The 14,891-nt window shown below is 52.9% G+C and overlaps 1 protein-coding gene across 1 annotated transcript; it reads left to right on the forward strand.

Annotated features, from left to right (window-relative positions):
• Positions 1–1,591: 1,591 nt before the first annotated feature.
• On the forward strand, positions 1,592–13,027 carry RCC2 (regulator of chromosome condensation 2). The gene is made up of 12 exons (XM_054395020.1): positions 1,592–1,915; positions 4,347–4,440; positions 6,842–6,985; positions 7,097–7,228; positions 7,345–7,433; positions 7,705–7,819; positions 9,099–9,265; positions 10,425–10,605; positions 11,157–11,262; positions 11,393–11,465; positions 11,590–11,667; positions 12,923–13,027. The coding sequence occupies exons 1-12, from the start codon at positions 1,592–1,594 to the stop codon at positions 13,025–13,027; spliced, it is 1,608 nt and encodes a 535-aa protein (XP_054250995.1).
• The last annotated feature ends 1,864 nt before the right edge of the window (positions 13,028–14,891 follow it).

Here is a 14,891-nt window from a genome sequence, read left to right on the forward strand (position 1 = left end):
CCCTACTCCTTAAAACCGCCTTTGCACCCCCTCCTTTCCTTTACACCCCCACTTTGTAACCCCATTCGTCTGCAAATTGCCCCTTTGCCCCCCACTCTTTATCCCACTTTCCCCCCATTTCGTAACTCTCCTCTTCGCACCCCCTCTTCGTAACCCCACTTTTACAGCCCCCCACCCCGGCTTTTGCAATCCCCTTTACCAACCGCCCCTCTGCACCCCCTTCTCTGTAACCCCCCCTTTGGCATCCGCACTGTTGCAAACCCCTCCCCCTCCCCCTTGAAAATCGTCCCGTTGCAGGACCCCCCCACACACACTCCTTTTCAGCTCCACTTTTGCACCCCCCCTTTTGGGATCTCCCCTTTGCATCCCCCCTTTACTGACCCCCCATCCCCCCCCCAATTTGCAGTTGATCACTTTGCAATTCCCCTCCCCCCGCCCCCCCGTTTTAACTCCCCCCTTTGTGGTTGGTCACTTTGCACCCCCACTTTTGAACCCCCTTTTACAAATGGTCCCTTTGCACGCCCCCTTCCTGACCCCCCCTTGGCACCCCCGTTTTGAAAGCCCCCATTTGCATCCCTACTTTTGACCCCCCCATTTACAAACGCTTCCTTTGCACCCCCTCTTTTCCTTACCCCCTCTTTGCAATTGATCTCTTTTGCACCCCCCTTTCCGCCCCTTTTCCTAACCCCCACTTCCGAACTCGCCCTTTGCAGTCGGTCCTTTTGACTTCCCCTTACCTGAACCCCCTTTGCACCCCCACTCTTGAACCCCCCATTTACAAATCGTCCCTTTGAATCCCTCCTTTTCTAACTCCCTCCCTCTTTACACCCCCACTTTTGAACCCCCCCCTTTGCAGTTAGCTCTTCACACTACCCCCCAAATCCTAACCCCTTTTGACCCCCCCAATTTTCTTTACCTTCCCTCGACACCCCCCTTTTAAAAACCTCCATTTGTGCCTCCACTTTTGAACCCCCCATTTATAAATTGGGGTTCCTTTGCACCCCCTTCTTCTTGCCCCCCATCTCTTTGCACCTCCCTTTTCCTACCCCTCTTTTGACTCCCCCCTTTGCAAATCGTTCCTTGGGGCCCCCATTCCTAACCCCTTTTAAATCCCCCCTTTGCAGTTGGTCCTTTTGACCCCCCCCCCCTTCCTGATCCCCTTTTCGACCCTCCCCCACCTCTGAACCCCCCCTTTTGACTCCCCCTTTCGACTCCCCCTTTCCTGACCCCCCCCCTTTGCAATTCGTTCCTTTGCACCCCCGTTCCTAACCCCCTCTTTTAAACTCCCCCTTCGCAGCTGGTCCTTTTGATTCCCCTCTTCCCGATCCCCCTTTCGACCCTCCCTTCCCCCGCTTTTGACACCCCTCCCCCCTTTCGACCCCCCCTTTCCTGACTCCCCCCTTCTGACCCCCCCTTTTTGCCGACCCCTTTTCCCAGCCCCCTCTTTTCCCCATCAACCTTCCCCTCCGTTGCCGCGGGGGGTGGGGGGGGGCCGCTTCACCCCTCACCCCCAGGCCTTTGTCTGTGGAGGGGGGGCCCGGCCGCAGCCCTGTCGGTGTGTGACGGCCGGGCCCGCCCCGCGGCAGGCGCCATGCCCCGGAGGAAGGCGGCGGGGCCGCCCTGGGAACCGGGCCCGGGTAACGGGGCGGCGGCGGCGGGGAGGAGGCGGCCGGGCCCGGCGGCGGGAGGAGGGAGGAGAAGGCCGCGGCCGGAGCGCGGAGCGGGAGGAGGCGGCGGCAGCAGCGGCGGTAGCAGCGATGAGGAGGCGCCCCGGGAGCGGAGGCCGCGGGACGGCAGCCCCGGCGGGAGGAGGCCCGGGAGGCCCGGGGGGGCCGCTGCTGGAGGGGCCGGAGGAGGAGCGGCGAGGGGCCAGAGCGTCGTGATCTGCGAGCCCGAGCACAGCAAGGAGCGCATCGTGAGCGGGCACCCCCTTCAGCTCCCCCTTTGCACCCCCGCGTTGAACACCCCCCCCATTGCACCCCCACCTCTGCCGCCTCCCATTGCATCCCCCCCCTTCCCCTGTCGAACACCCTTTGTAATCCCCTCTTTGCGTCCCCATATTTGAACCCCCTTTGTGCCCCCACATTGAACCCCACTTTGCACTCCCCCATTGAAAACCCTTTGCAATCCCCTCTTTGCGTCCCCACATTTGAAACCCCTTTGTGCCCCCACATTGAACCCCAACACTGAACTCCTTTTGCACCCCCCTTTGCACTCCCCCGTTGAACACCCTTTGTAATCCCCTCTTTGCATCCCCATATTTGCACCTCCTTTGCACCCCCACATTGAACCCCAACATTGAACTCCTTTTCCACCCCATTTTGCACTCCCCTGTTGAGCACTCTTTGCAATCCCCTCTTTTGCACCCCCACATTGAACTCCTTTTGCACTCACCCTCCTTTTGCACTCCCCCATTGAATACCCTTTGCACCCCTCTTTGCATCCCTATATCTGAACCTCCTTTGCACCCCCCTTTCTATCCCTAAATTGAACACCCTTTGCACCCCCAAATTGAACGCCCTTTGCACCCCCACACTGCACTCCCACAGTGAACCCTGTTTTCACACTGCTTTGCACCTTCCCTTTACCCCCCCATTTTTGAACCCCCTTTGCACTCCCCTAACTGGACCTGCTTGACAGCCTTCCAATGCATCCCCAAATGTATTCTCCATTGCACCCCAGACACAGCTCACCTTGCACCCCTCCCTTACGCCCCAATGCACCCCCACACTGTACCCCCAGCCCTGCGCCCCTCCTTTATTGCTTTCTCCAGTGCACCCCTAAAGACCCCACCCCCGTTCACCTCCATAATGCACCCCCTCCTGGCACAGCCCCCAGGGTGCTCCCCAAAATTGCCTCCCTCACTGACCCCCAACTTCATACACCCCCAGTGCCCCCCCATATCACTCCTTAGTGTCCCCCCCATTGAACCTCTTCATGTCCTCATCATTTGGATGAGGTGATGCTGAAAAATGGACCCCAGGTCTGGATGTCCCCCACAGTCCCCATGCTCCTGATGTCCCCTGTGGCCTCCACATCCCTGATGTGCCTCATGTCCTCCGTGTTCCCCACATCCCTCATGTTCCCATGTCTGCTGTGTCCCCAACGTCCCCCATGCCCCCACACCCTGATGGCCTCCACTCTCCCAGTGTCCCTCCTGTCCCCCATGTCCCTAATGTCACCCACATCCCTAATGTCCTCCATGTCCCCCATGTCCCTGCTCAGATCCCCTACATCCCCTGTCCCCCCCCAATCCCTGATGTCCTGCACACCGTGTCACACATCCCCTACATCTTCAGTGTTCCCCATGGCCTCTGTGTCCCCCCATGTCCCTCATGTCTCCCTGTCCCCAGTGTCCCTAACGTCCTCTATTTTCCCAGTGTCCCCCACGTCCCTGATGTCCCCCCACATCCCCCATGCCCCACCATGACACCCATGTCCCTGCTGTCCCCCGTCTCCAACGTCCCTGATGTTCCCCAGTGTCCCCGACATTCCTAATGTCAGCATTGTGATCTCATGACACCCATGTCCCCTCATGTCCCCCATATCCCTGATCTCCCCCAGGTCCCCCATAGAATGTCTCCCATGTCCATCATGTCCCCCAGTGTCCCCTATGTTCCCAGTGTCAGGATTGTGATCTCATGACACACATGTCCCCTCATGTCCCCTATATCCCTGATCTCCCCCAGTGTCCCCTATGTTCCCAGTGTCAGGATTGTGATCTCATGACACACATGTCCCCTCATGTCCCCTATATCCCTGATCTCCCCCAGTGTCCCCTATGTTCCCAGTGTCAGGATTGTGATCTCATGACACCCATGTCCCCTCATGTCCCCTATATCCCTGATCTCCTCCAGGTCCCCCATAGAATGTCTCCCTTGTCCATCATGTCCCACATGTCCCCCACATTCCCCATGCCCTTGATGATGTCCTCAATCCCTACTGTCCCCAAGCTCCTGAAGTCCCTGCTGTCCTCCATGTCCCCTTACAAGCTCCCCTGTGCCTCCCCATGCTCTCTGTCCACCTTGTCCCCATGTCCCCTACGTTCCCAATGTCAGGATTGTGATCTCATGACACCCATGTCCCTGCTCCCCCATGTCCCCCATATCCCTGATCTCCCTCTTGTCCCCTATGGAATGTCTCCCACATGCCCCACATCCCAGGTGTCCCACATGTCCCAAATGTCCCCCACATTCCCCATGCCCTTAATGATGTCCTCAGTCCCCAATGTCCCCAAGCTCCTGAAGTCCCTGCTGTCCTCCATGTCCCCATACAAGGTCCCCTGTGTCTCCCCATGCTGTCTGTCCACCTTGTCCCCATGTCCCTGCTCTTCCCTCTCCTTGCAGAAGCTGGAGGGCTCCAGAGCCCGGGGGCAGCTCCTCATCTTCGGGGCCACCAACTGGGACCTGATCGGCCGTAAAGAAGTGCCTAAGCAGCAAGGTGAGGGCTTGAGCCTCTGCTCATTAACTGTTTGAGGGGTGGGGGGGCTTAATTATTACTAATTAGTGTCATTAATCAGTACTAATCAGGGTGAGAAGGAGTTCCCAGTTGCACCTCCACCCGGGCTACCGCTCAAGGGGTGCTGGGTCCTTCTGCAAAGCAAACTAAACATCCTGCTTCTCCTTTGTGCCTTGAATTAGTGTTTGCTGCTTGTTGATGCATTGATGCTTAATTAATGTCATTAATTAATGATCGTTGAGAGGAGTTAACAGTTGCACACCCCACAGTCTAAGGCAGAACTGAGGCTGTGCTGGGTCTCCTAGAGAGCAAAAGAACTGTGCTGCTGCTTTTTTTTTTTTTCAGTGCCTTAGTGTTTCATTCCCTTTTTCTGCTTCTTGTTCATGCATTGATAATTAATTAGTTTTTAATAATTAATAATTTGGGAGTGTGTTGGGGGGGTGAGAGGTGCACATCATCATCTGAGACAGAACTTGGGGTACACTTGACCTCCTGCAAGGCCAAATAAACACATTGCTTCTTCTTTATGCCTCTCTATTCTGTTAGGTTTTCTGCTTATTTTTGTGCATTGATCTTTAATTAATATTTTTATTAATTAGTATTTTGGAGGATGTTGTTTCGTTCTTTCTTTTTTTCTACAGTGGCCCCAACTTGGGGTTGTCATTTGGGGTGCAAGACGCACTGGGAAGCAGAATAAACACAGTGTTGATTTTTTTTAATACCTTTCAATTCCATTAATATTTTTTCCTGCTTATTTTTTGTGTATTAGTATTTAATAATTATTTTTCTTAATAATTTAGAGGACTTTTTTTTTTTTCACATCTGTACAATCTCATCCAGCATTTGGGGTGCACCAGATGGAACCAAAAAACACTTTGCAATTAAATGATTTGAATCCATTGGAGTTAATTTTTTTCCCCTGGATTGATATTTAATTAGCTTTATTTTTAATTAATATTTTAATCATTAATATTTTCCCCAATCCAGTTGCATATAGGAATCTGGGCCTGAATTTGGGGTCCTAATCTGGGATGCAGGTACCACTGGTTCTCCTGCTGAGCAAAATAAACAAACTCTTTATTTTTTTCTACCTTTCTATTCTATTAATTTTTTTTCCTGCTCCTTTTAATTCATTAATATTTAATCAGTATTTTTATTAATTAATCTTTTCCAGGTTGTTTTTTTGTTAAGAGTGGCATGAACTGAGCCAAAATTTGGGATCCTAATCTGGGATGCAGGTACTCCTGCAGAGCAAAACCACCCACCCTACTTATTTTCTCTACCTTTCTATGCCATTATTTTTTCATCAGTTATTTTTTAATGCATGAATATTCAATTATTATTTTTAATTAATAACTTTCAGGGGGGTTTCTTCACAGCTGTGTCATTGTGGCCAGAATTTAGCGTGCACCACATCTACCAAGGAGATCCTCTTTTTATCTTCCATTTTTTTCTGCTTCTTTGTTTTTTGGGGTTTTTTTCTGGCTTGATATTTCATGAATGTTCTTCTTATTTTTTCTCTGTTCATTAGAATGCATTAATAATTAATAGTTTTATTAACTAATCATTTTGAAGGCTTTTTTTTTGTCCCACTTCCATAACCTAGGCCACAATTTGGGGTTGGAATCTGGGTTGTGGGAGGTGCTGATTCTCCTGCAAACCAACATAAACAAAGTGTTTATTTTTAATACCTTCCTATCCCATTATTTTCTTCTGCTTGCTTTTAATACCTTAATATTTAATTACCATTTTTATCAATTAATATTCCCAAGGTTGGTTGTTTTTGGTTTTGTCTTTTTTTGCCACAGTTGCACAATCTGGGCCACAACTTTGGGGCTGTAATCTGCTTTGTGGGGTGTGCTGATTCTCCTGCAGAGCGAAATAAACAAACTGTTTATTTTTCATTCCTTTCTGTGCCATTAATATTCTTCCTGCTGATTTGAATTCCTAAATATTTATTTAATTAACAGCTTTATTAATGAATATTTTCAAGGTTCTTTTTTTTTTTTCTACAGTGGCACAATCTGGGACAAACCCCAGGTCTTAACCTGGGATGCAGGTCCCACTGGTTCTCCAGCAGAGCAAAATGAGCACACTCTTTTTATTTTCTATACCTTTCTAACCCATTTTTTTTTCCTTCCCACTTCTTTTTAATTCATTAAGATTTAATTATTACTTCTGTTATTTAATAATTTTGAGAGCTTTCTTTACAGCTATAGCATTTTGGCCAGACTTTGGGATTGCACCAAATCCTTTGGAGACGAAATGTTCGAATTCCGTTTTTTTTTTTGCCTGCTTTTTTTTTTTCTTTTTCTTTCTTCCTGGCTTGATATTTAATTAATTTCCTTGATGAATTAACATTTTGAATCATTACTCTTCCCAGTTGCCTATCGAAACCTGGGCCAGAACTTGTGGGGACCACACAGGTACGGCTGTCTCTCAGGTATCCAAGTGAGGAGCGTGGTGTCAGGTCCCTGCGCCGCTCACAGCCTCCTCATCACCGCCGAGGGCAAGCTCTGGAGCTGGGGTGAGCTTGGAGTCAAACCCCCTCCCCCCCACTAAATCCCAATCCCTTCCCTTGCCAAACCTGATTCAACCCTCCCAGTTTTGCTGCAAAAAGACAATGATTTTGGGTCAGGTCGCAATGAAAAGGGGCAGTTGGGCCATGGGGACACGAAGCGCGTGGAAGCCCCGAAGCTGATCGAGGTGCTGGGGGGTGAAGCCATCGTGCTGGCAGCTTGTGGGAGGAACCACACCCTGGCCCTGACAGGTATTTGGGAAAGGGGTTTAAAAACATCACAGTTGGCTGAAATCAGCTCAGTTTGCCCCCCAAACTGCTACTTGCTTTGTTTTTGTTTTGGTTTTTTTTTTTTTGTGGTCATGCAGAGAGTGGCTCCGTGTTTGCCTTCGGGGAGAACAAAATGGGGCAGCTGGGGCTGGGGAACCAGACAGACGCCGTGCCCAGCCCCACGCAGGTATTGTTGCTCCTTCTCAGGGGTTCTGAGGGGAAAAAAAAAAAACCAAACCAGCAAATTTGGGTCTTTTTCTCACTTAAAAATACTCCTTAGCAGAGCCCAAACCCCTTCAGAACACCACAACCCTCCTAGGAAGGCTGCTTTGTTTGCAGCTCGGATGCAAATCGATGCCAAGAGGAAGTGAAAGCCCCAGACTGGAGGATTTTGGGGGAAATTCAGGGGAGGGGAGGTTACCTTTTTTCTCATTTTTTTGCCCCATTTTTTCCTGCAGATCATGTACAACGGGCAGCCCATCACCAAACTGGCCTGTGGGGCTGAGTTCAGCATGATCATGGATTGCAAAGGCAACCTCTACTCCTTTGGGTGCCCTGAGTATGGGCAGCTGGGTATGGAACTGGTTTTGGGATGATTCAATGCCATTTTGGAGCTATTATGGGGTTGGGAGAGGGAAAAGAGGAAGTTCTCTGCCTCAGTTTCTCCATCTGGGGCTGTTGATTGCTGGCTCACTGAAGATGAGCCAGCAATGTGCCCAGGTGGCCAGGAAGGCCACCAGCATCCAGGCCTGGATCAGCAAGAGTGTGGCCAGCAGGACCAGGGCAGGGATTGTCCCCTTGTACTCAGCACTGGTGAGGCTTCAGTTCTGGGTTCAGTTTTGGCTCCTCAATCCAAGAAGGACATTGAGGGGCTGGAGCAGGTCCAGAGAAGGACAAGGAAGCTGGGGAAGGGTCTGGAGAACAGGGCTGGTGAAAAGCAGCTGAGGGAGCTGGGGTTGTTGAGCCTGAAGAAATGGAGGCTGAGGGGAGACCTTCTGGCTCTCTACAGCTCCCTTTAAGGAGGTTAGAGCCAGGTGGGGGTTGGTCTCTTCTCCCAAGGGGCAATTGATGAGTTGCCCCAAGGGAGGTTTAGGTTGGACATGAGAAGAAACTTTTACTGGAAGGGTTCTCAGGCACTGAAACAGGCTACCTAGGGAGGTGGTGGAATCCCCATCCCTGGAGGTGTTTAAAAGAGGTGTGAATGTGGTGCTGAGGGCCATGGTTTGGTGGCAGTTCCTTAGCAGCAGTGGTGGGACTGTGACCTCCAGGTGAGTGGTTGGACTTGATCAGCTCAAAGCTGTCTTCCACCCTCAGCAGTTCTGTGATTCTATGATCTGGGCAGCTGGCTCTTGACCACCACAAGAGCTGCAACAGGCTGCAGACACTGGAACAGATTGCCCAGGGAGGTTGTGGTTTGCCACACCTTGCAGATGTTCAGAGCCAGGCTGGATGAGGCCTTGAGCAACCTGGGCTGGTGGGAGGTGTCCCTGCCCATGGCAGGGGGTTGGAACTGGATGAGCTTTAAGGTCCCTTCCAACCCAAACCATTCCCTAGCTTTCTCCCTGAGGAATGTAAGAAAATATAAACCACTTTGCTCCCAGATGGTGCTTTTTGGGTGTGGGTTTGGGGGTGAATGACCCCAGCTGAGGCAGGGGGTTGGAACTGGATGACCTTTAAGGTCCCTTCCAACCTCAACCCCATTCACGAATCCTCTGCAAATCACAAAGGGGTTGCAAGAGGAGGTGGGGGAGAGCTTGCTGGAGTGGGTGTGGAAATCATGGGGTTCAGAAATGCGTGTGGGGGGAGGGGATGACACACAGAGCCCATTGCCATCCTCCTCTTGCCCCCCCAGGGCACAACTCGGACGGGAAGTTCATCGCCCGCGCCCAGCGGATCGAGTATGACTGCGAGCTGGTGCCGCGCCGCGTCGCCATCTTCATCGAGAAGACCAAAGATGGCCAGATCCTGCCTGTCCCCAACGTGGTGGTGCGGGATGTGGCCTGTGGGGCCAACCACACGGTACGGCCACAGCCTTGCCTGCTGCCTTTAGCAGTGATCTGGGTGAGGGGATGCTGCCTCAGTCCGCTCGGAGGTGGCACCCAGCTGGATGGCAGCGTTGGTCTGCTCGAAGGCTTTGCAGAGGGACCCAGTCAGGCTGGAGCCATGGGTTGAAGGCAGTGGGATGAGGTTCAGCAAGGCCAAGGGCTGGGTCCTGCACTTGGGTCACAACAACTCCATGAATGCTCCAGGTTTGGGACAGAGTGGCTGGAAAGTGCCCAGCTGAGATAGACCTGGGGGTGTTGGTTGAAAGCAGCTAGGATGAGCCAGCAGTGCCCAGGTGGCCAAGAAGGCTATCAGCAGCCTGGCTTGGATCAGCAAGAGTGAGGCCAGGGGGACCAGGGGAGTGATTGCCCTCTTATACTGGGCACTGATGAGGCCACACCTTGAGTCCTGGGTTCAGTTTGGGGCCTTCACTCCAAGAAGGACATTGAGAGGCTGGAGCAGGTCCAGAGAAGGGCAAGGAAGCTGGGGAAGGGTCTGGAGAAGAGGGCTGGGGAGGAGCAGCTGAGGGACCTGGGGGTGTTGAGTCTGGAGAAAAGGAGGCTGAGGGGAGACCTTCTGGCTCTCTACAACTCCCTGAGAGGTTGGAGTGATATGGGGGTTGGACTCTTCTCCGAAGGAAGAGACGAGGAAATTTCCTCAAGTTGCTCCAGGAGAGGTTTAGTTTGGACATGAGGAACAATTTCTCAGCTGCAAGAGTGGTCAGGGCACTGGGACAGGCTGCCCAGGGCAGTGCTGCACTCCCCATCCCTGGAGGCATTTCAAAGCCATGGAGATGTGGTGCTGAGGGCCATGGCTTGGAGGTGACCTGGCAGTGCTGGGTTCAGGGTTGGATCTGGCGACCTTAAAAGTCTTTTCCAACCAAAATGATGATAGAACCATAGCAGCAGAGAGCCATTTTAGTTGGAAAAAACCTTGGAGATGATCCAAGTCCAACCAGTACCCTGTGGAGGACAGAGACCTGCAGCCTGTTGTGTAGGAGGAATTCTCACAGGGTGCATTCAGCTTTCCCAGGCAGCGCTGAGCTCCGGGGCGTTTGTGGTGGCTGCTGGCAGCACCCAGCCGGTGAGGGCTCAGCAGCTCATGCTTGTGGGGGGTGACATTTCTCCATCCCCAGCTGGTCCTGGACTCTCAGAAGCGTGTTTTCTCCTGGGGCTTTGGTGGGTACGGGCGGCTGGGCCATGCTGAGCAGAAGGACGAGATGGTGCCACGGCTGGTGAAGCTCTTTGACTTCCCTGGGCGCGGGGCAGCGCAGATCTACGCCGGCTACACCTGCTCCTTCGCTGTCAGCGAGACAGGTGGGCACCCCGAGAGGAGGGCCACCAGGATGAGCAGAGGGCTGGAGCACCTCTCCTGTGAGGACAGACTGAGAGAGTTGGGGTTGTGCAGTCTGGAGAGGAGAAGGCTCTCAGGAGACCTTATTGTGGCCTTCCAGTGTCTGAAGGGGGCTACAAGAAAGCTGGGGAGGGACTTTTGAGGGTGTCAGGGAGTGATAGGATTGGGGGGCATGGAGCAAAACTAGAAGTGGGAAGATTCAGATTGGATGTTAGGAAGAAGTTTTACACCATGAGGGTGGTGAGACACTTGACACAGGTTGCCCAGGGAGGTGGTGGAAGCCTCATCCCTGGAGGTTTTTGCAGCCAGGCTGGATGTGGCTCTGAGCAACCTGCTGTGGTGTGAGGTGTCCCTGCCCATGGCAGGGGGGTTGGAACTGGCTGAGCCTTGAGCTCCCTTCCAACCCTGACAAATCTATGATTCTGTGACCCCCTCCTTGTTTTGAGGGGGAGGGGAGGGGGGCGGCTTTGGGGGTGTTTTGCCATAGCTTGACAGGGGATGTTGGCATTTGCAGGTGGATTGTTTTTCTGGGGGGCCACCAACACCTCCCGGGAGTCCACCATGTACCCTAAAGCCGTGCAGGACCTCTGTGGCTGGAAGATCCGCAGCCTGGCCTGTGGGTGAGTCCAAGCTCTCCCCCTCCCTGCCAAAAGACTCCAGTTTCCAGGGGGTTTTGGGGGGTGCAGCTGCCTGCTGGGCAGTTTGGGGGTGGGGGGCCACAGGGTCACCCCAGCTTGCATCTCCTTGCAGGAAGAGCAGCATCATTGTGGCGGCAGATGAGAGCACCATCAGCTGGGGGCCTTCACCCACCTTTGGGGAACTGGTAAGTGGGATTTATGGGGGACCCCCTCAACCTCTAGGCACCCTAAGACTTCCCCACAGCCAGGGAGGACCAGTTGCTTCTCCACCTCCTCACATCAGTTTTCCCCCCCTCCCCTACTTGGCAGGGCTATGGGGACCACAAACCGAAATCCTCAACGGCTGCCCAAGAGGTGAAGACCCTGGATGGGATCTACACAGAGCAGGTGAGTGGGGGAACAATCCCCTCTCCCCCTTAAATAAATAGAGCAGCTGAGGCCTTACACAGCTCATCTGGGGTGCTGGAGAGAGGGCATCTGTCTTCTCTTCCCCCCTACCCACACCCCCCCCAATAAATATAGCAGCTGAGGCCATACACAGCTCATGACACCCATGGGGTGCTGGTGGGAAGGCTCATGGGGACACCCCCTATCCCCCCTCAGAAAGTCACAGAATGGGTTGGGTTGGAAGGGACCTTAAAGGTCATCCAGATCCAGCCCCCCTGCCATGCACAGCACAAACGATGAGGGACAGCTGGAAACCATCAACTAGGTAGGGCTGGAGCCAGGGAGGGGGGACAGAGCTGAGGGGAGTGGGCAGAAGAGATAAAGCCTATCCCAGAGTCATTCCCAGGGGAGCTTTGATCGTGGATGCTGCTTGGTGTGAGGACATGGAAGGATCTGGTGGCTCCATGAGGCGTCCAAACATGTCCCAGGGGTGGGGAGTGACCTGATCCTCCTGCTCCCAGTGTCCTGCCTGCATGGCCATGGAATCATGGAATGGTTTGGGTTGGAAAGGACTTTAAAGATCATCCAGTTCAGCTCCAGGTTAGGCACCCTGGCCCAGGGCTCATATATGTCCAAACCCACTCCTTGCATACCAAAGGCACAGTTAGGGAGAATCACAGAATGGGTTGGGTTGGAAGGGACTTTAGAGGTCATCCAGTTCCAATCCCTGCCATGGGCAGAGCCACCTTCCACCAGCACAGGTTGTTCAAGGCCTCATTCAGCCTGGTCTTGAACACCTCCAGCTGGGGGACATCCATCCACAGCCTCCCTGGACAACCTGTTCCAGTAAACACAGTGGCAGAGGCTGTACACAACTCAGCACAGCTATGGGGTGACAAGGGGAGGGCACAGGGACCCAGATTCCCGGATTCTGTATGGTGGCTGAGGCCATACAAAGCTCATCACAGCCATGTAGGATTGGTGAGACACTGGAACAGGTTGCCATGGGTGGGTTGTGGCTGTTCAAGGCCAGGCTGGATGAGGCCTTGAGCAACCTGGGCTGGGGGGAGGTGGCCACAGGAGGCTTGGCGGCTGAATGGTCTTTAAGGTCCCTTCCAACCCAACCCATTCCATCAATCTCTGGGGTGCCCCAAACACGGTCCTGGATGAAATTGGGAGTGTGTTTGGGTGGGTGGGTGAGAATCACACAGACAGAGCCTGTCCCTGTGCCTCAGCCTCCCCACTTGCCCCCCAGGTGGCCATGGGCTACGCTCACTCCCTGGTGATCGCCCGCGACGAGACCGAGGCGGAGAAGGAGAAGCTGCGCAAGCTGCCCGAGTACAACCCCCGCACCATCTGAGGGCACCCCAGGGACCCCCTCCCCCAGACCCTGCTTTTCCAAGCCAGCCACTGTTTTTTATCTCCCTGGCCTCCCATTCCCAAAGCCTCAGGGTGTGTGCGTGGGGTTATTTTCTACACCCCTCCCCTTCCCCCCCCTCCCTATTCCTGGCTTTTTTGAGTTCCCAACCGTAGGAGGAGCTTTGGGCACATGCAGGCTTTGGGTTTTTCTTTTTTTTTCGGGAGGGGGGGTAGGGTGTTGGGGAGGTATTTTTGGAAGGATTTTAATTTTATTTGTGTCTTTCTGCATCGCTTTTTTAGCCTTTTCCCAACCACAAATATCCCGGGATAAAAGTGGGGACCTGAAGAGCAGCTCCAAACACCCTTTTTTTCCATGCCCCCCCACCCCCTCCTCAACATTCCCATCTTTTTTTTTTTTTTTGTTAGCATTTTTCCTCACTCCCCCTCACTTTGGGTGCTATAATTTAGGGGGGGGTGGGCTTTATAATTCGGGGGGGGGGGTCTCCTTTCCTTCCTAGTCCCTTTCTCTTCCTTCCAAATCCTTTATCCCAGAGGGAATCCAGGATGTGGATCTCCTCCCTCCCTCCCTCCCCGTCCCCCAGCAGCATTTTAGGGCTCCCCTCCCTGCTTAGCGCAGCCCTCACCCACCCCAGGGAGATCTCAGGTATGACTTTTGGGGAGGAGGAGGAAGGGAGCCCTAAAGCTGCTGTCAGCTTGAAGTTGTTTGGTTTTTTTTTTTTTTTTTGAGGCGGGGGGAAAGGGGATGATTATTATTATGAATTGGTGTTAATAATTATTAATTAATGGTTAATAATTATTAATCCTTCCTGCCTGGAACCAAGCCCAAAGTCCCTCCTACGCCGCTGTGCACTGTGCTGGAGAAACCAGGTGCCTTGTTGAGCCACATCCTTGGGCTCTGCCTCCACACCACCCTTTTTGTTAGTTGAATTGGGGAATTTTTAGGGCTTTTTTTCTTATTAATTATTAAGTTTTATTTTTTTTTTTTGTTTTTTTCATCCCTTCCCTCTTCCCTTTCACCCCCTGATTGGGTGCTTGGGAGATGATGGGGGGGGGGGAGGAGGGTGCAGCTTTTGTGCCCCTTGGGGGAGTTTTGTTGTACAAAGAAAAAGAACAAAAGTGGGGGGTGGGGTTGTTTTGGGGGGTGGGGGTCATTGTTTTGGGGTTGGTTTGGGGGGGGGGGGATTGGGGGGGATTTTTGATGGGGTTTTTTGAGGGGGGGAAGGGTCTTAGTGAGGAAATACCCAAGACAGGGAGAGCAGCTGGGGAGGGAAAACAAAACTAATCTGCTTTTGGTTAGCAATATTGGTGGAGGTTTTATTTTTTTGGGGGGGGTTGGGGGGGAGGGAGGGGAGGGTTGTGGGACAAGCAGATGTCACAGTCCTGATCAAATGGGGGGTGGGGAGGGTGAAATCACCAAAAAGCCACTTTTACCCTCAAAAAAAAGAAAAAAAACAAACAAAAATTATAAAAGAAGAGTTGGAGCCTGATGGAGCTGCTCCAGGCACAGCCCTGTGCAGGAGGGAGGGAAATGACCTGGAGCAGGAGGATCTGGCAGGGTGTTGGCAGGGCCTGGGCAGTGCTGGGGGCTTTGTTCTCTTCCTTGGGGAGGGTTTTGGTTTTTTACTTCTGGGAGTAAATGTTTAAATAAATCACGTCCTTGTGTAGCCCTGTCTGAGGATCTCCTTGGTCTACCACTGCTCAAAGGGTGGTCCTCACCCAGTGGTGATGGACCTGCTCCAGCCCCTCCCTGTCCTTCTTGGAGTAAGGGCCTCGCAACTCAATGTGGTGCTCAAAGGGTGGCTTCAGCAGTGCCCTGGTCTGGCTGCAGGACCAGGAAGGTTTCC

The sequence above is a fragment of the Indicator indicator genome, chromosome 32, assembly GCF_027791375.1.
Source record: "Indicator indicator isolate 239-I01 chromosome 32, UM_Iind_1.1, whole genome shotgun sequence".
Taxonomy (NCBI): domain Eukaryota; kingdom Metazoa; phylum Chordata; class Aves; order Piciformes; family Indicatoridae; genus Indicator; species Indicator indicator.